This window comes from Melospiza georgiana, chromosome 23, assembly GCF_028018845.1.
Source record: "Melospiza georgiana isolate bMelGeo1 chromosome 23, bMelGeo1.pri, whole genome shotgun sequence".
NCBI lineage: Eukaryota > Metazoa > Chordata > Aves > Passeriformes > Passerellidae > Melospiza > Melospiza georgiana.
Genome location: NC_080452.1, coordinates 10,288,545 through 10,311,999, shown reverse-complemented (window position 1 = coordinate 10,311,999; position 23,455 = coordinate 10,288,545). Strand labels below are relative to the sequence as shown.

The 23,455-nt window shown below is 56.0% G+C and overlaps 1 protein-coding gene across 1 annotated transcript; it reads right to left on the bottom strand.

The window, feature by feature from the left end:
• Positions 1–1,878: 1,878 nt before the first annotated feature.
• Positions 1,879–16,710, bottom strand: WNT2B (Wnt family member 2B). The gene is made up of 5 exons (XM_058039746.1): positions 16,547–16,710; positions 5,702–5,922; positions 3,693–3,970; positions 3,068–3,332; positions 1,879–2,108 (listed from the first exon to the last, which is right to left on the bottom strand). The coding sequence occupies exons 1-5, from the start codon at positions 16,708–16,710 to the stop codon at positions 1,879–1,881; spliced, it is 1,158 nt and encodes a 385-aa protein (XP_057895729.1).
• Positions 16,711–23,455: the final 6,745 nt, after the last annotated feature.

Genomic DNA, 23,455 nt, shown 5'->3' with positions numbered 1-23,455 from the left:
GATGGGTGGCTTAGGACCAGAATAATCTTCTTTGCCTTAATCCCATCCTGTTCCTTTGACCTTCCTTCAGACTTTGCTTTGTAGCCTGCTTGGCTCCCTTGCCCACACTCCTCACTGCTTCCAGAGAAAGCCCCAGCTTCTCAGAGACCTCTGACATGGCCTCTGGCTGCCATAAAGCAGACCCCAGCAAAAAGTCCCTGTTGACTTGGCCTCTCTTATTGTTACAAGTTTGGAACTTCCATGAAAACTTCCTCTGTGTGAAACATCCTTGCCATCAGCACAATGCTGAGCAGCATTAGGAAAATTAGCCCCATTTTTCTGGCTCAGGGAGGAGGCACAGCGTGCCTGGGGCAACGTGCAGCCTGGCTCTGGTGGGGGAACTGCAGGAGCACTCTCAGCCTCAGGAATTGCAATGGTTAAGGTAATTTTTCTTTTTTACCTGGGTCAGTTTAGTTTCCAGGTTCAACTGTTATACATTCCATTTGTTTGTGTGGATTGGAACCTTTTGACCAGACTCTATAAAATATTTGTACACTAAGTAAAGTATTTTTATAATGTCTGCTTGCCTCAAATGGTGGAGAAAAGAGGAAATTTGTAGAGATGAGAGGTGGATCCCTGTAACTTACCTACCAGCAACTCTGCAGCTGCCTTCCCCTCCTCTCATCAGCTTCAATTTTAGCTGATTATGTTTTGAGTGTTTAGGGCTTTTTTAATGGGAAAGAGTTGTAAGTTTATCTAGCATCCCCTGTTGACCCTGTGCTGTAGAACCATGGAATGGTTTGAGTGGTACAGGACTGTAAAACCTTTCTTGTTCCACCCCCTGCCATGGGCAGGGACACCTTCCACTTGACCAGGTTGGTCCGAGCCCTGTCCAACCTGGCCTTGAACACTTTTGGGGATGGGGCATCCTGAAGTGTGATCCTGCTGAGAAAGGATTCCCTGGGGCTTTGGATGCTCAGCTCTGTAGGAAGCTTTGGGACAGCAGGAGCTGCAGACAGTGGGGAAGAGAAACACTGTGGGCTGGTTCCTGTTCTGGGGATGTGCTCAGCTGAGTGAGTAGGAATTCAAAAAGCAAAGGACATAATTTTCTGGTACAGGTTTATAATGAATTTTGACTTAAAATAATAAGCAGTATACACAACATACACGTGAGTTGTACAGAGATGCTGTTGTATGGTTGACTTCAGAACCTACCAGTAAGTTCACAGGTTTCATTTGCTCTCTCAAGCCCCGTGTGTCCACCAGCATCTAGAGGTGGCCTTTGTGCAGTCCTTCAGAGTTCAGTTCCAGGTTACAGCTCCACTTGTTCCCTGTGCTGGGGACACAAGCCTTGTGCAGAGGTGGCTTTTGCTCAATGGGGTTAGTGATGTGTCAGGTCTGCTCCAGGGACACACAGGTATCATGGAACTGTCTTACGGATTCACAACACCCTTCCTCTGGCCTTGCAAAAAAGAAAAAGCAAGAATGCTTTTGCAAGAGTGGATTATTCTGAACTAGTGTTTTTCGCTGGTGAAGCTTTACTGTAACAGATTCTCTGGGGAGGTGCAGGATTCCTCAGCCATCGCGTCCCGACAGTCAGTCCTCCGTCTCTGTTGGTCGCACCATCCCTTTGCCAAGAGAACCTTTGCAGGTTCACAGTTTAAGCAAGGATTGCAGCCTCTTGCTAGGTCAGGAATTAGTTTTGCTGAGCACATCGAAGGGCTCACAGTACCTCCTGGGAACCGTAGTCCTTTACTTAGTGCTTTGGAGAATTAATTAAATAAAAGCCATGCAGTTGAACTACAGCTCCCAGAACATCGCGGCCCTCAGGGCACAGGGGTTTAAAAACAATTGCAAGGGAGGGTGGCAGTGGCTTCTTCCCTCAGTGCTCCCGTCTCATCAGGTCTGGTCCAGCCACTCGGCCCGTTTGGGGGCCTTACACGTGTGCACGTCCACAGTGTCCTCGCACTCCTTGCAGCGCACAGCGCAGCACCAGTGGAACTTGCACTCGCACTTGGTGACGCGGGTGACGCGCGTGGTGTCGTAGCCGCGGCCGCAGCACATCACCTCGCAGCCGTCCGTGCCGCGGGACGCCTTGCTGCACACGCGGCCGGCCGTGCCCAGGGAGCCTGCGGGAACGGAGCGGGTCAGGGTGTTCGCATCCCCGTGTCCCTGCATTCCCTGCCCGCCCATCCATCCCGCGGGGGAACGGAGCGGGTCAGGATGCTCTTCTCCCTGGGTCCCAGCACTTCCCTGCCTGCCCACCCACCCCAGGGGTTACTGGGGACACTGGGCATCTCCATCAGCAGGGGGACCTTGGGGGCTACTGCTTTATGGACATGGGATGCCACAAGCCTGGCCAGGGATGCAGCTTTGGTGTCTCTCATGTCCCCTGTGATGGATGGTTGGAATGAGATGATCTTTCACATCCCTTTCAACCCCAAACCACCTGGGTTTCTATGGCAATCTGCATGGCCTCGCTCCCATGCCCACTGCTAGAGCCTGTGTTTGCTGGTGCCAGAGCATAAGATAGTAGGGGCCAGGGATCTGTAGCCCTTCTGTGCCTTGGGGAACCCCTGGAGCAGTGTGTGCCCACCGAGCCAGGTTTTGCAGCTGGCAAAGCTCAAAATGCCCTCTCTGCTTAGGCTGAGCATGGCAGGACCATGTGCTCCCCACTGAACTCCCACGGCTGCTGTGAAGCTGGGAATGCTCCAGGCTGAGAAACCATTGATCATCTCAGCTGGAGTCCAGCAGCCCTGCTGCCTGTTCCCTGCTCTCATCCCAGCCTCGGGCTGCGTTCAGAGGAGCAGCCTGTGCATGGAGCAGGCTCTTTGTTGGCTGTTCAAGGGAGCTTTGTGCTGCAGAAGATGGGCTCTTCTGTGATGACCAGAAGCCTGAGGGGTTTTGGACAAATGCAGTCCTGCCTGTGCAGGTGTGGGGTGCTGTGGGGACTCTTGGGTCTGGGTAACCCCCTCTCCAAAGATGGGTTGAGTGGAGGAGCTGAGCCCCCAGGCTGGGCTAGCTGGGAGCTGCTGGCCTGTTGGGAAGGGAGGAAGAGATGCTTTTGGGTAATGACTCCAGGTTTTACCTGCTGACTTGTCCATCACGCAGTAATCAGGTGAGTTCTCAAAATACACCAGATCTGTTTTTGTGGGCTTCCTGAAGTTCTTGTTGGCCACGGTGAAGCCAGTGCCATCCTGATTCATCGTCACCTGGATGGCCCCGTTGTATTTCTTCCTCAGGTAATCCCCTGTTTTTCGAAAATCTGACATTGCCAGCCAACAAGTCCTTAGTGTGCAGGAGCCGCTGACGCCGTGGCACTTGCACTCCAGCTTGAGGAAGCGCTTCACAGCCTGTGGGAAGAGAGATGGGTGAGGACCAGTGGTCACCCTGGGCATAGATACTGCAGCAGTGTCTACTCATTGCTGGTGCAGCTTACCAGCCCCTGGCTGTGTGGGATGGGGCTCCTGATGGGAGACAGAGGCTGTGTATGCGGATCACCAATGCCAGCAGCAGCAAGGACACAGGAGGCAAAGGTGAGCGAGGTCCTGCCATTCCCTAGGGCAAGGCAGGGCAGCATCCAGCCTTATCCACAGCAGGAGCTGCCCTCCAAAGGTGCTCAAGGTCCCGTTTCTCTGGCCAAGCTGTTCTGGCTGCCCAGTCCCCTCGGCAAGGTCCCAGAGCTCTGGGCTCTGCTGCAGGGCTGCACTCACCATCCTCCCGCAGCGGTTGTTGTGCAGGTTCATCAGTGCCCGGGCGTCCTTCACCTTTTTCTCCTTGGCATCCACGAAGGCCTTGGCAAAGCGGATGCCGTAGTTGATGTTGTCGCTGCAGCCGCCCCAGTCGAACTCCCCGCGCTCGTCCTTGGAGCGGCCCCTCTTGAGCGGGTCACAGCTGCACACCTTGAGGTCCCCCTGGCTGCACGCCCGTGTGATGGCATAGACCACCCCGGCCGAGGAGATGGCGTACACGAAGGCGGCCTCCCTGCTGCCTGCCCGGGGAGAGAGACAGGAACGGGGAGTGAGCGTGCCAGGCTGCGCCAAGAGCCTGCAGCCCATGAGGAACCGGGCCTTGGGGAGGGAGACAGGAACGGGGAGTGAGCGTGCCAGCCTGTGCCAAGAGCCTGCAGCCCATGAGGAACCGGGCCTTGGGAGTGTGCCAGGCTGTGCCAAGAGCCTGCAGCCCATGAGGAACCGGGCCTTGGGAGCGTGCCAGGCTGTGCCAAGAGCCTGCAGCCCATGAGGAACCGGGCCTTGGGAGTGTGCCAGGCTGTGCCAAGAGCCTGCAGCCCTTGAGGAACCGGGCCTTGGGGAGCGACATCATCCCGTATGTGGATAAGCCCAGCCCAGCCATCTCTGCTGACCACAGTGTCCGGCCCCGGCTGCCCTGGAGCCCTCAGGCTGACTGCAGTGCTCAGGGCACATGCCCACGGTGGTGAGAGCAGCCAGCACCTCGGGCCAGGGCGGCTGCCCTCCCTCCTTCCCTCCCTGCCTGCCTCCCTCGGGCCGGGCGCGGCTCCTCCCGTACAGCACAGCTTGCTGCTGCTATTCTGTGTCTCTGGTTCAAGTTCGCAGCTGGTTTTATAATGCTGTAAAAGAAGCTGCAAATCAAAACCATGTTAGTCTTCATTTTGAGAGCCTTTGAAAGCAACTTCAAAGGCAGCAGAGCTCTCTTTGGGCCTCGCAGGATGGGGCTGTGGCGAGGAGCTTTCATCATTCCCCATCCTTTGCCAGGAGAGGATGCGAGCAGGAGAAAAGGTGCTGTGATGGGAACAGAGAGGCTGAGCAGCAGGCTGCAGCATGGCAGGGTGAAATCTTCATTCAGCATTCCAGTTCCCTTCCTCCAATTGGGTCAGGCATTTGGCTTGTGGCTCTGCTGCTTGTCCACCCCACGGGCAGCTGCTCCATCCCCCTGCCAGCAAGGGGCAAGCCCCCCACTCACCGGCTCCTTCTGTGGCACTCACGTGTCCTCCATATGAGCTGTGAGTGCAAAGACTCTTCCAGCTGCTTTTGATTTGGAGGCCACATGGCTGGATGCTCCCAGCACATCATGGGATGCAGCAGCATCTGTCCTGCAGCGCTGCTGCCTGTGCTGGGGCTTGTGCTGGCTCCCAGGGCCTGTTTGCTCCCAGAGCACTCCCGGGGCAGCTGGAGCCCGTGGTGCTGCTCCTGCTCTGGAACCGCCCCACCCCTGTCCCCATCGTGCCTTTCCTCTCTGTTCCTTGGGTACCTTTCCTGGGCGCATCCCTGCTTGTGTTGTATCCATCTCTCCCGTCAGGGCCATGCCCAGTCCTTCGTGCAGGGCTGGCACCTGCCCCGCAGCCATGGTCCTCCTCCACCTCAGAGCCTGGAGCAGGGACTGGAGCTGCATCTGTGCCTTGCCATGCGAGGGAACAGCCAGTTCCCACGTGAATTGCTGAGTCCTGGCCAACCCCGCTCTCCAAATATTTATATATCCCATTACTGTTTACATATGCGCCTGTTCTCCGGAGGTGTCTCCTCCTTCCCCCTTCTCCCCCAGTGCTCCCCCTGCTCCATCTCATCTGGTGCAGCTATTCCAAACACACTGCTCCGCTCCCATTACGACTTGATTAATTTACAAGGAAAGGCAAAGCTCTCCTCAGGGAGTAATCCAAGCCACCGGGCACGGCAGCCCAGTGGGAGGAGAGACTCTCAGCAAGAGAAGTCCCAGGGTGGTGGGAAGGGGACAGGGCAGGACCTACTTCTCAGCATGACCCGGCCGAAGACGGTGTGGTCGCGGTCCAGGGTGCTGCAGTTCCAGCGGTGGTGCCGGAATTGGTGCTGGCACTCCCGGATCCACTCCTTGGCTCCCTCCCCAACCGACTGCATGATGTCAGGGTACCTCTGGCAGAGCTGTCGCTGCTTGTTCACCAGCCCGGGGATGTTGTCACAGATCACCCTCGCGCCCAGTGCCCCGATGTACCTGCGGGAGAGAAGGGTGCCCCGTTACTGCCCTGCCTGCACAGGGCGGTCACAGCATCACTAAATACCCTCAGTGGGATGGCACCCACAAGGATCATCCAGTCCAACTCCTGGTCCTGCACAGGACACCCCCAAAATCCCACCCTGTGTCTGAGAGCATTGGCTAAACCCTTCTTGAGCTCTGGCAGCCTTAGGGCCACGACCACTGCACCGGGGAGCCTGTTCAGTGCCCCATCACCTTCTGGAAGAACCTTGTCCTGATATCCAGCCTAAACCTCCCCTGACACAGCTCCAGGCATTGCCTTGGTTCCTGTCCCTGGTCACCGAGAGCAGAGATCAGAGCTGCCTCTCCACTACCCCAATGAGTCTTTTTGTTTAATAAAGTAATCCCAAGATGCATGAGCCAGGGGCAAGCAGAGCTTTTCTCAGTGTGTGCATCACTGCAGGAAGGGGCAGGGAGTCTGTGGAGCCCATGTCCCCCAGCAGACAGCCAGCTCTGGGTGCTGTGAGTCATGGATGCCTCCCATAAGCCTGGCCTGTGTCAGCTCCTGGGGCAGCAGCAGAGAACTTGCTGATGTGCAAAACCTCCCTCCCAGCCTCTTCCCAACATGCCAGCCCTGTGCTGTCACCCAGCCCTGCTGAGCACAGCAGGATGGAGCCCAGCTGAGCCCAGGGGGCTCCTGCAGCCTCTGCCCTTTCTCCTGCCTGCCTTTGTCAGGAATGTCCATGGCACAGACACCTGTGGATGCGCGGCTGAGGGAGGAAGAGGAGCAGGCTGCACCCGTTGGTGCTGCACTCCTCACACAGAGTTATCCCCCAGCTGTCGATTTCTCTCTGTGCATCTCCTGGACATTCACTCTCGTGCCCTGAAGCTCCACAACGGGCAGAACTCTGCTGTGGCTCCCACCTTGCCTGCATCCCACCCGTGTCCCGCAGCCGTGGGGAGAGAGCAGGACTCGGAGCAGACCGACAGACAGACAGACAGACAAGGCACAAAGAGCAGCCTGCCAGAGCCTGGCTGAGCCCATGGGCAGCTTTCCACAGCCACGGGGGAGGGACCCGAGCTCTGCCCCGCACTCTCCCCATCCCGGACAATGGCAGCAACGTGGAATTTTCCATCCCGGTCGGCTCCCGCCTGCACCACCCGCTCACCCCTCTGGCTGCTTGTGCTTGAGGATGATTTCTGCTGCGGAGCACAGAGCTGGGATTCTGGCTGGAAGGGATGAGGTTTGGGTGATATTCAGATTTTTTCTAACCCTCAGACTGGAAGCAAAAACCTTCCTTCAATAATAATAAAAAGCAATGAGCTTGGACAATATTTCATTGTCTGTCTCTGGACATGTTCTCTCAGTTCTATCCACCCCAGAGAGAGCTCCCAGGCTCAGGAAAGCCCTGCAAGCACAGAAAGCAATGGGATCTGCTCCCTCTTTTAAAATATTTTGTTTAAATGCTGGCAGAAGCACAAGGTCATCCCGGGCTGGAGCTGAGGATAATAAACCCAGCTCCCCATGGCTTTGCAAAGCCAGACTCCAAGGGGCAGTGAGCTTTATTGTCACAAGCATGCTCACCAGCCCTTGAGGCAGAGGAACAGAGGAGTGGCAGAAGCTGTTTGGGAAAGAAAAGCCAACAGGAGCTGCTCGAGCACTGCTGACTGGGGATGCTTCAGTGCCTTGCTCGTGCCAGGCTGAGAGCAGCCCCTTCCTTCCCGTGGGGACAGGGCAGAGGAGCATGCCACCAGCTGGATGGTGGCACGGTGACATCGAGTGGGACTGCAGAATTCTTTCCTGAGGGCATGGTCAGCTCCCCAGCCCTGAATTCACCCTGCCCAGCAGGGATGGGGATGGCTGGCTTACCCCTGCTGTGCAGGCAAGGCAGTGATGGGATGCTGGGAGGCAGCAGGCTGCACGATGGAAGTTCAGAAGTAGCCAAAGCTCCTCTTTGCTGGAGAAAGGTGATGCTGGGAAAGGTATAATGTTCTGTGATGGGCCCCCTTGCCAGGGACCTCATGGGGCTGGAGCTGGTCTCCAGCCCCAGCAGAGGGCTGAGAGTGGGCTGGGACACAGCAGCTGCCTCCCGGACCGAGAGTGATGGATAAAGCACTCACACCATCCCCTGGGAGACCGAGATCAAGGGAAACCCTCCAGACAAGATAAACACCAGGCACTCCCTTTTTCACACTGGAAGCTAATTACTTCTCCTTAATTCTCCTGCCAAATACCCAGATCAGAGCAAACATTATCAGCAGGAGAAAGTGGAGGGAGAGCAGAGCGCAGGGCACCAACTGCTGCAGTAGCAGCTCGCCATGTGCATCCCACAAGGGTCAGTGGTTCTTCTCCCTTTGCCTGTGGCAGAACATTTACCACAGCACCCACAGGCCTCCATCAGAGTTCATGTACTGAAATCTAACACACAACTAAAGGGAAAATTCCTCCCATGACCTGGAAAGGCTGCGCTTGTCTCGGCAAAGATGAAAGCTTCCACTTGGTGAGAAATGGTCCAGTAGAGTTCAGTTACTCTGAAATGGAGCAAGACGAGGAACAGCAGAAAATTCTGCCAAGCAGAGTTTTGGGAGGGAAAAAACCCAAACATTTGTTTTGGACAGATGAAAGCATCCCTTCTAATTTTATTTCTCAAAATCTGTGACATTTTAAAAATACTGCAATGAGAAAGACAATGGATGTTCCGAGAAGTCCCCAGCTGCCTTATCAGAACTTTGTTTTCAATCAAACAAAGCTGTGCTGGAAGTGGCACGCTGCTGCAGTGCTGTACTCTGGGGTAATCTGCATTTTTGTAGCTGAAAAAACCCACAAAACCCAAGCCCTGAGTTCAGAAAAGTCTGTGAGAGATAACTTCTCCTGATGCTGGAGGCTACTCAGGCCTGGACTTCAGGGTTGGGAGGAGAGAGGCAGGAGCTGGACAGCCTGCAGTGAGGAGGAGCTGGGAGGCAGGGAAGAAGGGAGTGGATAATTAAGTGCATGTGGGGATAACAATCCCCCACCCTGTCCAACAGGATTCCATATGCTGCTGCCTCCTGAGGGTGTGTGAAGCCCTGGCATCACCCTTTGCCAAGTGCAGAGCTGTTTGCCCAGCTTGGGTACAAAGGGGCTGGCACAATCCCTCTGACCACCCTGGGCTGCATGGCGCAACTGAGAGTGCTGCAGGGTCACCTCCTGCCCACCAGTGTGCCATTCTGAGTGCTGCAGTGTCACCTCCTGCCCACCAGTGTGCCATTCTGAGTGCTGCAGGGTCACCTCCTGCCCATCAGTGTGCCATTCTGAGTGCTGCAGGGTCACCTCCTGCCCTCAGTGTGCAACCAGGAGTGCTGCAGGGTCACCTCCTGCCCATCAGTGTGCCATTGGGAGTGCTGCAGGGTCACCTCCTCCTGCCCATCAGTGTGCCATTCCAAGCTTTTCCAAGTTGCATTTCCCATTTTCCCTGGATCTGGTGTGCGGGGCCGTGCTGCGGGATCTGCGCCATCTCTCCTGCCCTCCCTTCCCTGCTGCTCACAAGGCAGCAAAGGCAGCTGAGGATGGAGACCTCATCTCCCAAGGGCAGGTGCTTGTGCAGGCTGCGGGGTGAAGGCTCCTGTCCCTCCCTGCGAGCTGCAGGGCTGCATGCAGAGGTGCAGCTGCATGCAGAGTCCATCCCAATCCGCGAGTGGAACAGGAGACTCCCGTCACGCGCTGCCTCCAAGCTGTTGTTCTTGTGGAGAGTCTGCTGACTTTGGCTCTTGTAAACAAGGAGAAACCTAAATTGCTTCTAAGATAAACATGCAAATCAGAGGCAGACGCATCTCTTTAGCTGGCGGCGTGCAGGCCGTGCTAGCCCCACCACGGCCGGCTCTGTGTGCGGCTCCTGCGCTTCCCACTCCAGCCCTCAGCTCCTTGTGCTGCCTCTGCCCCTGCTCAGGTGACAGAATGCACAGCTCCTCCCCAGAGATCACTGGGAAGAATGTCTTGGAAAAAGGGGCTTTGAAATAAAGAAATCAATTTCATGGGAATTAATGAAATTACATGGAATCAGAAACTGTCCTGTTGTTCTTCTGTAATACCGAGGTGTTCCTGCAAAGTGGGTGCCCTAATTCAGTTTCCAATCAAATTTATACTTGACACTGCTTTAGCTAAGACTTGATTTTTCGCTATTTCGTAAAGCATTGGAAAACCTATTTGAACAAGATTTTAATAGGGAAATCTTTGGAATTGCCATTCTCAGACAAATCTACATTTTAGTGCTCTGAATTAAAACAGCTGCTTGAAATGTCATAAATTCCTATTGCGGGGTTGCACCAATACCATTAAAGGCGCAGTTTTAAATTAGATTAATAGAAGCTAAGCTTAACTAAAACCACTGTCACAACTTTACCCCCAGCTGCTCCCAGGGGTTCTGGACAGTCTCTGGGATCTGCTGAGAGCTCTGAGGCTGAGAAGAGAACATGGTTTGGCTTCTTGGTGGCACCAGAGGCTGTTGGACTCCATCCCCTGGGAAGAGCGGTTCAGTTCCCCATAGCTCTGTAACTACCCTGGCTTCTGGTGTCTTCCCATCCCACTGGATCTTCATGAAATTGTATTTTGGAGGGAGGCTGGAAAGCCCTAGGCAGCTATTGTAGACAGCTTGTGCAGATAGGATCAAATCCAACACCCCTCTTTGCCTGCTAAAGAGCAAATTCCATCATGCCTGGCAGCATTTCACCTCCTCGAGTTCTTTGCATACTTCCAGGGATGCTGCACCTTCCTTCCTCTGCTCCCCCTGCCGTGGCAGACAATTTACAGCCAACTGCCAAGCACTTTGGGCTGCAAGGTGCTATAAACATCTGAGATATTATTTTAGTATTACAAACCCTGAGTATTTTATTAAGCCCCACTGGGAACAGGGCCATCCTGGCCTGCTGGAATTGTTAACGCCTTTGAGTGATTAATAGTCCTAATTTCCTCACTTACAGCCATTACTCTGCATGTTGAGAGCCTTAGTCTCACTTCAATAATTTTTAATATCATAATGCTGAGCCACTAGCAGTGCCACTCAGGGGACAATTTTATTTTCTGCACCATCTTTCTCTTTCTTGTGCATCCCTCTTTTAAAGTTGTCTGCCTTCAGACCCTGCTCAGAGTGGCCTCTCTGTGGCTTTCCTGCGCCCCGTGCAATCTTTGGGATGTAGTTTCTGTGGGGAGGACTGAAACTCTGTGCTCCTGGGGAGATGGAGCAGATGGGTGCTGCAGTCTCTTGTCCCCTGGGCAGATGTGGGAGATTTTGCTGTTGGCATCTTGCATAACAGTAACCTGAAAACCGAGGTCTGAAAACTTTGGTCAGCACTAGGTTAAAGCTGTTCCTCAGGGACATTGTTGCTGGTGCATGAATACAAAATAATTTGCTCATTAAAATTATGCTTTACCCTTAAGAACCAATTTCTTTTCTCCCCAAATCTCAAAGCCCTTTGCTAAAAGGTTGGGAGGTAAGACAGCCTCAGGTGATAAAGCTGGATGTACAATCCTCTTTTCCATGGCATATCCTGTGTGTTGGGTGTGAGCTGCGCCAAGAAGAAGCTGTGATTCCATGGGCTCTGGCCCAGCACAGATCTCCTCATGGCACTGCTGAAATCACTTTTGGTAATAGCAAAAGCTAATGAGTTTGGAAGAGCAGAAGGATTTTTTTCTTTCTGCATTTCTTTCTGAGAAAGATTTCCCATAGGTGAAAGTGACCCTAATGAAAAATGGACTGAGCAGCACAGTTAGGATTATTATAACTGCTCAGAGTGACTGAGAGAACCCATCTGTTCCATCCACCCTAACCAAGAACACCAGGGCTGCCGCAAAGGCCGCAGGGTTCATTCTCCATCAGCCTGACATTACTTTAAAACTTATTTTTCACAGCATGGCTGCCCGGACAGCCGGAGCTGGGGAGCGCCTCGGGATAAAGACTTCCTGGTCACTGACCTCCTGCTTTTATTGCCATGCCGAGCCTCTGCAACAGCAAACTGACAGCACCGCAGATCCCGTGTCCCCAGGGCTGCACGTCCTCTCCCCTGGGAGTGGCAAGGTCAGCTCCTGGAGCTTTGTCCCTGCCCATGGCAAAGGGGCTGGAATTAGATGCTTTAAGGTCCCTTCCAACCATTCTGTGATTCTGTGATTCTGTGATTCTGTGATTCTGTATCGTGCCTGCAGCCATGCCAAGGCTGAAAGGGTGATGAGCTGCTTGGCTCTGGTGGCAGAGGCTCCTGCAGGGCACAGGATGGGATTGCAGCTGTGGACACACAGGTAGGGACACCCAGGATGGGATCACAGCTACAGCCCCTGGAGCCCCCACCCAGCCAGGCAGACCCTGTGTGAGCAAAGCCCCCGGGCTGCAGTGGGTCTGCCCAGCTGAGGCTGGCACGGAGGGGAGGAGCAGCACCCCCCCAGAGGGTTACACGTGGGCTCTGCAGCTCCTCCATGCAGCTGTCTTTCCCTTGGCTTGATTTCAAACATTCCTATTGATGCTATTTCCCCTCCCACACACCTTAGTATGATGCCTGCTTAAGTGAGCCTCTCTCTCCTGTATCCTGTATCCACACATACGTTGTGGCTCCGTTTTTCCATCACTCCTTGTGCCCATCCTGCAGCTGAGCACGGACAGCGCTGGAGCCTCAGTGGGAATACAGGCAGATCCTGGAGGAGAGCACAGCCAGCAGCCCATCCTGGTGGCAATGTCTCCTTCTCCATCTGCACTGGGCGTCTCCTCACCAAACCCTTGGCCAGAGCCACGTCCAGGGCTTGCTCTGGGTATGTTTTCCATGCCCATAAACACACTCCTCTTCCCCTGGCCAAGGAAGGGAGCTGGGCCATGATGGCTGCCTGGCTCTGGTCATCCCTCACAATCCCCATGTGTGCATCACACCCCGGGATGCAGCAGCTCTCTTGGAGCCCCCGTATCCTGACAGCGCCATGGGTAGCCCCATGTGGTTGCCAGGCTCCCACACGCTCTCCAACCCACACCCAAACTTGCAATCCTCTTCCTTCCACAGATTTGTTTTATCTCTTTGGGAGCCTGATGCCTCCCATCTGTTCCAATGCCAAATGAAATTAAATATTTGTAGTTTCCAAGGGCTGTGGTTAGCAATAAACAAGTTAGCTAACAAGGATTTGGTGTGCTGGGGAGCTGGGGGGGTCTGTGTGGGTTGCAGGAGAGTGGGTGTGTGTGAGGGTGGGATGCAGGGGGGTACGCAGGGCTTTGTGTACATTTTTCTTTAACCAAACCTTTAATTTTAGAATGGCTTTCCACACCAGAACGGCTCGCCGGGCTCTCAATAGCGAGTAAACTCTACTTAGTTATTTACAACAAGTTTGTTTATTGCACAGTTTATGTTTATAAGCAACATTTGTCTAATCTCCCAAATCTTTCCCAAGGAATTTCGGGGGCCGCTTTCGGGGCCTGGCGGCTCTGGCGGCGCGGGGCACAGCCCTGCCAGCGCCATCCCCCAGACGATGCTGCTCTCCCTGCCAGTGCACGCAAGTGTAAACGGGATTTAGGGATTTTCCCGTTGCATTCCTTCCTAATTTCTGTCTGTGTTTCAGCTGGTATTTTGTTGCTAAGGAACACTTTGGAGTTTGGAAGCATTTGAGCAAGGGTGCTGCCCGCCACAGCCACCCCGCTGTCACCGTTAGTCACAGAGCCCGGCCACAAGCACACAGGCCCAAACCACACTGTCCCCAACCTGTCCCCTCCGCTGTGCTCCGGGCACGTGCACACACACACACAGCCACTCTTCTGGATGCCAAAGTTCACCAATTCCTGGCGTTTATGTGAAGCGGTTGGGCCATGCCTGACGTCACTGAAAATTAATAATTTGCAGTTGTTTAGAAGAAACATTTGGTTGATATTTCCTTTCCATGTACTGTGATCAGAGGAGACCCAACTTTTCCTATAAAACTACTTAAAAACTTGACTCTGAAAATGAGAAGCATTTCCTCCAGTTCCCCAAGTTTATTGTGTGTGAATCCCTAGAAGAATTTGGCAATAATAATTAAAATAAGGAAGGATGATGCACCACCAAATGTATTTACTCTAATATCAGTGGTGCGAAAGATGTGCTTGGAAACCTATGCAAATCACTGAATAAGTTTTTTCCCAAACCACAGCTGGTTGAAACCATTTTCAGTAAACCACAATTTCATCTAAACATGCAATTTTATCAGGACTGACCCGTCCAGCACAACAGCGCTAGCTTCCATTTAGGCTTTTCTTAGGAATGCTCTGCTTTCCAGAAGAGGAAGCTCAATTGAAAGTGTGAACCGTAAGAGTTTAATATATTCAAATTCTAGTTGTTTTTTGTTTTAATGTCATGTATTTGAGGTGCTTGGGACCGATAGTTTGGTAATGATGGCCAGAGGTGCGGTGCCTGGCTGGGGCTGTGGGGCTGCCCGGCTCCCAGCACAGCTCCCCGGGCTGCCTGCTCTGCTCTGCTCTGCTCTGCTCTGCTCTGCTCTGCTCTGCTCTGCTCTGCTCTGCTCTCCTCTCCTCTCCTCTCCTCTCCTCTCCTCTCCTCTCCTCTCCTCTCCTCTCCTCTCCTCTCCTCTCCTCTCCTCTCCTCTCCTCCCCTCTCCCCTGAGCTGCCAGCCGGGATCAGCCTGCAAGCTGAGAACACAAACTGCTGCGGGAGCTAAATCCAGCTTCCCCAAGCCAGCCGCAGCCCCGGCGCTTTGAGCGAGCCCGGTTTTCCTCCCGCTTGCTGGGAAGCGCCCCGCGCCCGCAGGGAGCGCAGACGGCGGCGGCCGTGCCGGGGGACAGCGGGGCACGGCACGGGAAATGGGCGGTTTTAACGCTGCTCCTAAAGAAGGAATTCTCACCCTGCAGCACGTGTGTCGCCAGAACTGCCCAGCCCCGGGCAGATGATGCTGTGGCTGCTCCATTCCTCCTTTTTTCCCAGCCATGTTATCCCTGCGCCCACTCCTCAGCTCTAACGAACCTCTCTTTCTCCAGCCTCTGTGATAATGGAAATAATCCAACTTCTCCACTGTCCCTTCCTTCCCTCCTCAGCTTTTCACATTTGAGCAGCCTCACCTTGCCCACAGAAGCAATCCTGCCTTCACCTGCCCTGCTGGGTTGGGGCAGAGCTGGCTCTGGAAGCCAGGTCAGTGCTTGTATCAACCTGAGACTCCCCAACAGTGACTCATTTTCTCTCCCAGTGATTCCAGTTCCCCTCAGCTGACCAGGCTTCGGGAAAGTTCCTCTGGCATGGCTGTGAACAGCCTTGCTCTTTCTACTTTCCGCTTGTCTCCCAAAGCATTTTCTGGTCTCTTGAAGAAGCTGCTTTTGTGCTCGGTTGCCGCCAGGAGCCCGAGCAGCCTGTCCCCTGAGCTCCCGCTCCCTCCGAGCCCCACAGCTCTCCCACCAGCCCCTCTCACCCTGGAATCGCTCTCCTGGGGATGCCAGCCCGGCCGGGGCCGCCACACGCCCAGACGTGCTCTCAAACACCGGCAATACTTGTGCTATCTGCATGACTATTAAGTGCTCCCGGCCCCTTACAGAGCGCTCCACGGTAGCTGAGAATTTCCAGAAACTACCGTTTTCTTTCAGTGGCAGATGGGTTGAATTTGATTAAGTTTTGCCTCATCCACCGTGATCTGTTAATGATGATGAGATTGGCATGGAAAACATTGTTTTCCACAAGATTAGAGAGGACTTTTACAGGGTGGGGGACACTGAGAACTTTACTGCAGCCAACTATTTTTTTACTCTAGTGTTGCTGAACTACTGAAACAGCACAGGGTCACTTGGAAAACTTCTCGGTCCTTGTTTTCCTAATTACTGTCATTCTGAATAGATGAATTTTCATTGTTACACGAACCGGGGCAGAAGGGGACTAATTTCCAGAAAGTTTTTGTTATGGCGTCATTTCTGTCTCTTACAAAGCCTCATCTTATCTAAAGGAAGGGGGACATCAACTTTCTTCGCTTCCCAGGCGCAGAGTAAATAACTGCAGCCCGCGGGGATGGGAGCTCCGGCGGGGCCGGGGTGGGTCAGCGGATCCGAGCCGCTGGCTCTTCCCCTGTCCGAACCGCCCCGAGGGGCTCATCCTCCTGCTCGGCTCGCCGTGTCGGGGAGGGGAGGCTGTCAGGGGCGGCGCAGCGCACGGGGTTCGGCCCCCGACAGAGCCGGAGGTCCCCGCGGCGAGTCCCGTCCCCAGGGAGGGAGCGGCGGCATTTTCGGGTGACGGCGCCCCGGGGAAGGACTCGGTACCGGTACCGGCCCCAGGGCGGCCCCGCTCCGGCAGCGGCTCCGCTCTGCTCCGGGGGCCCGGGACGCGGCCGGAGCCGCGCAGGTGGAGCCGCGGGGAGCCCGCACGGCCCGGCCGGTCCCGCCGGCTCCCACGGCCGCACGTCGGGCGCTGCGGGGCTCGCTGCGCTCCCGCCGGCGCTGCCCCGTCCCCTGGTCGGTCTGCCCCGTCCCCATCCCCATCCCCATCCCCATCCCCATCCCCATCCCCATCCCCATCCCCATCCCCATCCACGTCCCCGCCCTGTCCCCGTTCCCGGCCATTCCCGTTCTCGTCCCCATCTCCATCCCCGTCTCCATCTCCATCCCCGTCCCGCTCCCGCCCGCGGTGCCCGGGGACCGTCGGGGCGGCGGCGCCGCGGCCGGGACTCACTCACCACCACGAGGAGTCGGCGCGGGGCGTCAGGGCGAGCAGCAGGAGGACGAGGGGAAGGCAAAGCCGGGGGGCCGCGCCCGCCGTCCGAGGGAAGGCTCCGCACTCCGCACGCCCGGGGGCCACGGCAATCCCAGGAGACGCTTCCAGGCGGTTTGGGCTGAGCATATCTCTCCGGGGCGGGGTCCAGACGGAGAAACGGCCGGGGAAGGGGGTCCTGCCCGCGCTCCCCTCGGGGCACTGCCCGTCACGGCCCCGCGGCGCGCCCGCCGGCTCCGCGCTGCTGAGCGAGCCCCGGCTGGGCCCCCGCGCCCGGGCTCATGCTGCCGCGGGGGGCGGCGGGCGCGGGTCCCTCCCCGCGGGGCCGGGGGCGCTCAGCGGGGCCCGCGCCCCCCGAGCGGCGCGGGGCGGGCGGCGGGGCCGGGCCGGGCCATGGAGGGCCTTGCGCGGAGGGCGAGGGCGCTCTGGGGATGGGAGCGCGGGGGCCGCGGCCAAATATTGCCGGCGCCCGCCGTGCTGCGGGCTCTCATTGGGCAGAGTCAGAGGCGCGGAGCCGCCGCTCCGGCCGCACCGACCCCCGCCTCCCCGAGGGCACGTCGGACAGCCCCCTCGGGACTCCTGCCCCCGCGCCGCCCCGCACCGGGGCCGCTCCCACCGCCGCGCCCACGGGGATGCGCCCGGAGCCGCCGCTCGCGGCCGCCCCGTCCGGCCCCGCCCGGGGAAGGGGCTCAGCGGGATGCGGGATGGGGATGCGGATGCGGGATGCGGGATGGGGATACGGGATGTGGGATGAGGATGCGGGATGGGGATGCGGGATGGGGATACGGGATGTGGGATGGGGATGCGGGATGGGGATACGGATGCGGGATGGGGATGCAGGATGGGGATGCGGGTTGGGGATGCGGGATGTGGGATGGGGATATGGATGCAGGATGCAGGATGCGAGATGCAGGATGGGGATGCGGGATGGGGATGCGGGATACGGATGCGGGATGGGGATGTGGGATGGGGATGTGGGATGGGGATGCGGGATGCGGGATGGGGATGCGGGATGGGGATGCGGGATGGGGATGCGGGATGCGGGATGGGGATGCGGGATGGGGATGCGGGATGCGGGATGGGGATGCGGGATGGGGATGCGGGGGCCGGGGCCGGCTCCGCCCGCGCTGCCCCCGCCAGGTGTCACTGCTGGGTGGGAAACGGCGGGGGAGCCGCGCTCCGCTGGGCCCGCGTCCGCCCGGGGCGGGCAGGAGCGGGCAGCGCACCGAGATCGCCCTGCCCGGACGGTCCCCGCCATGGGGCGGAGGCGGTGCGGACCCCACAGGTGCCCGGGAACCCGCAGGCAGCGGTCTGGGGACAGGGACACAGCAGGCATACACTCCCCGGGATGGTGCTGGCCACAGCGAGAGCCGCCGTCGGGTATCGGTGCCCAAGCTCAGACACAGCCCTGTGCCCTCCCTTCTCCTCGTGCCTCTGTCACCTGTGCCTGTGGGACGGGGAGAGCTCGTGGATGAGCTGCCCTGGGCTCTCAGCTTTCCTTCCTTCATCACCCTCAAACCGGTGACTGACAGCTGGTGAAAACCAACCTTCCCTGGCTGCTCCTTCCACACCATGGAGGTGAGCAGGCATTTGGGTCACCTCTCATTGTCAGCACTTTAGCGATATACCTGATTAATTACTGGGATTGTAAACCCCATTATCCACCAAAGTCCTTTCCCCATTGCCAGAGCCCTCAGCTGCCCCCTCCCCACGAGCCAGCTCAGCTCATTCTGCTCTTTCCTTCCTATTCCTGTTGTTCAGATCAGAGAGAGACTTCCCCAGCCTGAGAGAAACAAGGGCTAGAAGCTCACACACGGTTATAATCCAATTATACTTCAGAAAACTGCAGTGACAGAAAGCTGGTGCTGGTGGGGTGCTGTCCTTTTGTCCGAGTGCCCACACAGAATATTGCATTACAGCTTATCCCCACAGTGGTGGCATTGAAAAGGCTGATATTTATAGACTGTGGAAGGCTGTGAATTTGTCTAGAAGACCCATCACAGTGGGCAGAGTGCTGGATGTTCTGCTGTGGCCGTTTTGGGGGCTTTTCTCTATTCCTGGGTTGTTTCTGCAGTAAGACAGGAGCCTGAGTGTCCTGCTCTCATGGGAAGGGAAAGGGAGGAGGTGACAGGCATGATGCTCCTGTGAATGTGCAGGTCTTGGCTGTGGTGCTGGGCAAGAGACCTCTGGCTGGGGCTGAAACTCAGGAAGAGAGCAAGGGGCTCAGTGCCAGCCCTGGGAGGGAGGGTGCTGCTGCCTGCAGGAGGGGTCACAGCTGAATTCTGGTGTTGAAGTGGAACGCTCAGGCTGGGTGCCAGAGCTTTGCACCCAGGATTCTGAATTTCTCTGTCAGCCTGGTGGCTTATTTGGTGCTTCTCTCCATAAACCCCACGCGAGAGCCCACGGACTGCCCTGGGTTTGCAGGTGGCTCTCCCTGCACTGGGCAGTGAGGAGGCCAGGGCAGCTCTCACTCCTCCGACGGGGCAGAGCCTCATGTTTGATCTTCCATTCAAATTAGCAGTGCTCAGGGTGACTGGGTGCTTCATCCACATGAGCTATGGGGAGTAAATAAACAAGGCTCTGCTTTCAAAGGCTTTCACAACTCATTAACTTCAAAGGAACGGGCTCTCTATTTTCTCAGCAGGTCGGTCATTCCACAGACCTACTCTGGGTGCTGAAGGTGGTGACTGGTCATGCCAGAGCGCCGGGGCAGCTGCTGCAGGGCCAGTGTCACACACAGAGCTGTGGTGAGGGGCACAGGAGCAGTCCATGGTCAGTGCTATGCCTAAGGAGGAGAGCAGGGTAAGTAAATGCGTGGGCAAGACTGGTCTGTAGCATTCCCTGCTCCAAGAGCTGCTCCTTGGGTGGCATCCAGCCTGCAGGGTTTGCAAGCCATGGGTGGGCACCAGACCCCCCTTCCCTGCAGAAGGTGCCCCCTCTTCGCTGGAGATGGGGCAGGGGTCTCGCTGCCCCTGCCTCTGCCCCTGCCTCTCCTGGGTGGGTGGCTGCTGTCGCTGGGCAGGCACAGGCCCTGGGTGCCAGGGGAGGGGCGCTGGGATTGCTGCTGTGCCAGGAGCTCACCTCTCACGTGGCAGCCCCAGGAATAACTCCGAGCCTTGCATAATCACGGCCAGGGGAGAAATCACTGTCCTGGGATAACCCTCGGTGCCAGGCTGGCTCGCCTCATGGGAAGCCCTTTTCTGAGGGAACAAAGATGTCTTATTGACGTATTTATTGGGAACTTATTTTGGGGTTGATAATGCAGCTCGACCAAGCTCCTGGGCTTGTAGGGAAGGGGCTGGTGAGGGGCTGTGTGCTGCTGGGACTGCAGCCTCTATCGAGCTCGTTTCCTCTGCAGCCACAGCGCACAGGGGACACAGTGCTGGACATTGTCACTGCCCAGGGCCCTCTATGAGCTTTGCCTGGTCCAGCAAAGGCGACTGTTGAGTCCTGGTGCCTCCAGCACTTGGCTGTGGTAGGAAGGCTGTGTTCTCTTATCCCCCAAAAGAACACAGCTCCCAAAGGCTGAGCAGTCCCCAGTTAGCCCCTGGCTGTCTCCTGGGGCTCTGAGAGGGTAAGAAAGCATTTTGGGTAGATACAAATAACCAGAGCAATGAGCTGACCCCTCGACATGGCCCCCACCTCCATAGAAACAGGAGCCAAACAAACAGGCACAGGCAGCCCTGTTAGCAGAGTGACAGCATGTGCTTAGTTAGTCTATCCCCTGCTCCCAGTGTTAATTGCCCTGCTCCTTCTCAGATTCATTGATGAATTGCTGGGTGGACATGCAGTGCCTGGCCTTGCAGCCATGTGGTGTGTGTAACTCCTTGGCCTCCATTGCCATCTGGGCACAGACATTGTGGGGACACTGTCCCTCCCACGTGTGCCCACGGGTTGGAGCTGAGCAGCTCCTGCCTGGCAGACACGGGAACGGGATCAGGCTGTAGGTTCAAATGCAAGCAGGAGTAAAGGTCAAATAATGACATTAAAACCCTGATGTCAGACCTGAATTTCCAGCCAGGAGCTTTTGTGCCTTCCCAAGGCCTTTGCCAGGTGCGGTGCACTGGAGGGAACGGGTTTTCCCATCACGAGATCCATCCCAAACTGTGGCATCAGCTCAGACCTGGCTCCATCCCTCCCCTCCTTGCCCCCCAGACTGACAGGCTGGAGCAGCCCCATGTGCCCAAGCACCCAGGCTCAGATGGGTCACCCCAAATCCCGCTCCGAGCACCCAGGCTCAGATGAATCACCCCAAATCCAGCTGTGCTAGCCATGGCAGTCGCCGAGGGCCAGAAATGGTGCAGTAACACCTAAAAATCCCCACGGCTGGCCGAGCAGCCCCGGTTTCCATCATCCTGCAGAGGCCTCTGCGAGCGCTGCGTGCGGGAGAGCGCGGCCATCAATCTGCCCGGCCCGGCTGCCACCGGCACCCAGACGGGCTGACACTCCACAGGCCTGTGGAAAAACACGCCGTGACATCACGCAGAGACACCAGCCACTGATTGATCTCCCGGGTCACTGGCTGCTTTATTTATAACCGGGGAAGGGTTTGGGGTGGGTTTTTACAGGAGTGGAGCAGCACGGGCTGCCTGCTCCTCATCCCGGAGCACTCTGCCTTCCCCTGCACGCCTCTGCCTCCCCTGGACACCCCTGAGCAGCCAAAATGGGGCTCTGGGGCACCAAAACCAAACCTAAACCAGCCCTGGAGCCCAGCTGGAGGCACTGATCCCACTGTGGCACCTTGTCTGGATTCCAGCTGTTTTCTTTGCTCCTGGAGTTTCTCCTTACCCTCCCCAGCAGACACAGCTCAGTTCCCCCCAAAACACAGCACATCAAACTTGAAATGTTTTGTGAAACTCTGTCAAGCTTTGGAGGAAAGGGAAGGTGGCCGCCAGGGCAAAAACATTCTATTTCTTCAATTTCAAAACAACATTTCCCATTTCCAAAGGCTATTTTTTCAGTGGTTGTTAACATTTTCTGCTTTATAACCATTTTCTGTGGGTTTTAACATTTTCACTCTGCTTTATAACGTGAATCAAAATTGCAGTTAAAATAATATATTTTGAGTTTATCAGTTTGAAGCATTTCAAGCCATCAATTTCCCTAGGTTTTATTTTACAGATAACCTGGAAAGCTTTGGGGTGGGTGATTCTGAATTGGAACAGAAACAGGTTTCAAAATGTTTTGCAAAGGCAGAACTTCATCCCTGTTGCCAAGTGGGAAGTGGCCAAGGGAGAAAAAAAGCCCTATCAGGTATATCTCCAGCATTGATTCTAAGTGGAGAATTTTCGCTGTGATTAATGAAAATGGGGAAATTGGGCCAAATCCTTCACGTGCTTTGACCGCAGAGCTTGCACAAACACGCTGGCTGGGCTTTGGCTGGAGTGACCTGGTTTAATTAGCTTGCTCCTATCTAGGGATGCGGGCTGCTGCTGTCACTGCAGGGAGGAATTTATGTTTCCTTTTCCTCAGGAATATGATCAGTGTCTGAGTATTAAGAATAATCATTTCACTGATGTGAGGCAAATTTCTTATCCCACGCTGCTGATAGTGAGGAGGATGCTGTGTGCCAGGGACACGGCTGGGATGGGTGCCTGGGAGAGATGAGGATTTAATGCTGCTGTCATGAGCCCACCCTCAGCTCCTGGGCACAGGGGTCACCTGCTCTGGGTGGAGGTGACCCACCTGGCAAAGGTGACACACCTGGGCAAAGGGGACCCACCTGGGCAAAGGGGACCAGCCTGGGCAAAGGTGACCCACCCGGGCAAAGGGGACCCACCTGGCAAAGGGGACCCACCTGGCAAAGGGGACCCAGTGTGCTTATGCAGCCTCATGTCAAGTCCTGGGGGCACACCTGAGCACCACAGTGCAGGAAAGTTATAAAGCTGTTAGAGGCTGTCCAACTGAGGGACACGAGGATGGTGAAAGGTCTGAAGGAGCCATACAGGGGCTGAGATCATTTGCTTTGTTCAGCCGAGCGAGGAGCAGCTCCTGGGCTGGTGGCATCACTGCACCAGCTCTCCTGGTCAAAGTTCCACAGGTGTTTTCTGCCCTTTGAAAAGGCAATGCTGTGCCTCCCCAAACCTGATCCGTCCTTGCTGCCTGCTCCCTGTTGGAGCCCAGTCCTGATGAATCTCCACTGAGGTTTTTCCGTTTAGAATGGTGGGGGATTTGGAAGGAGAAAGAAAGTGGAATAAGTGAGGAAGTGTGGACAGCCTGAGCATAACTCCAAACTAGGGCAGGAAATGCACCACACATAGCTCTAACCTTATCATCCAGGATGGATTTTAAGTGCTTCTTCAGTGACTCATCATCCCTGAATGGGTTTGAAGGACTGTCTGCCAGAGAGGAAAGGCCAGAGAGCTCAGATCAGATAACAGGTTATTACAAAGCCCTCATGCTGCCCTGGGGCACCTGCCAGGGCAGCAGCCAGGGCTGGAGGTATAAAATATGGTCTCTCAGGTGTGGTTCAGGTGGTCAGGGGTAGAGAACAGGGCCTCTTTCTCCTCTTACTGATCACAGAGTGGTTGGGTTGGACAGGACCTCAGGGATCGCCGTGTTCTGACCCCTGCCATGGGCAGGGACACTTCCACTGGAACAGGGTGCTCCATGGCATGTCCAGGCTGGCTTACAAGAATTCCAGGAATGGAGCAGGGTTCACACTCGCTCCTGGCCAGTCTCATTCCAGGGGCACTTGGTGCCTCTTGCCACCTTTAGAAATCTCTTGTGTGGCTCCTTGTACCCTGCCTCCCACAGTCAGGTGGGGATGGGGGAAAACACAGTCTGAAACACACATTACTGAGCGAAACCCACTGTAAAAAGCCCTCTCTGTATTGTGCCTTACATGAAAGGTACTGCTGTGGTTCAGAGGTTA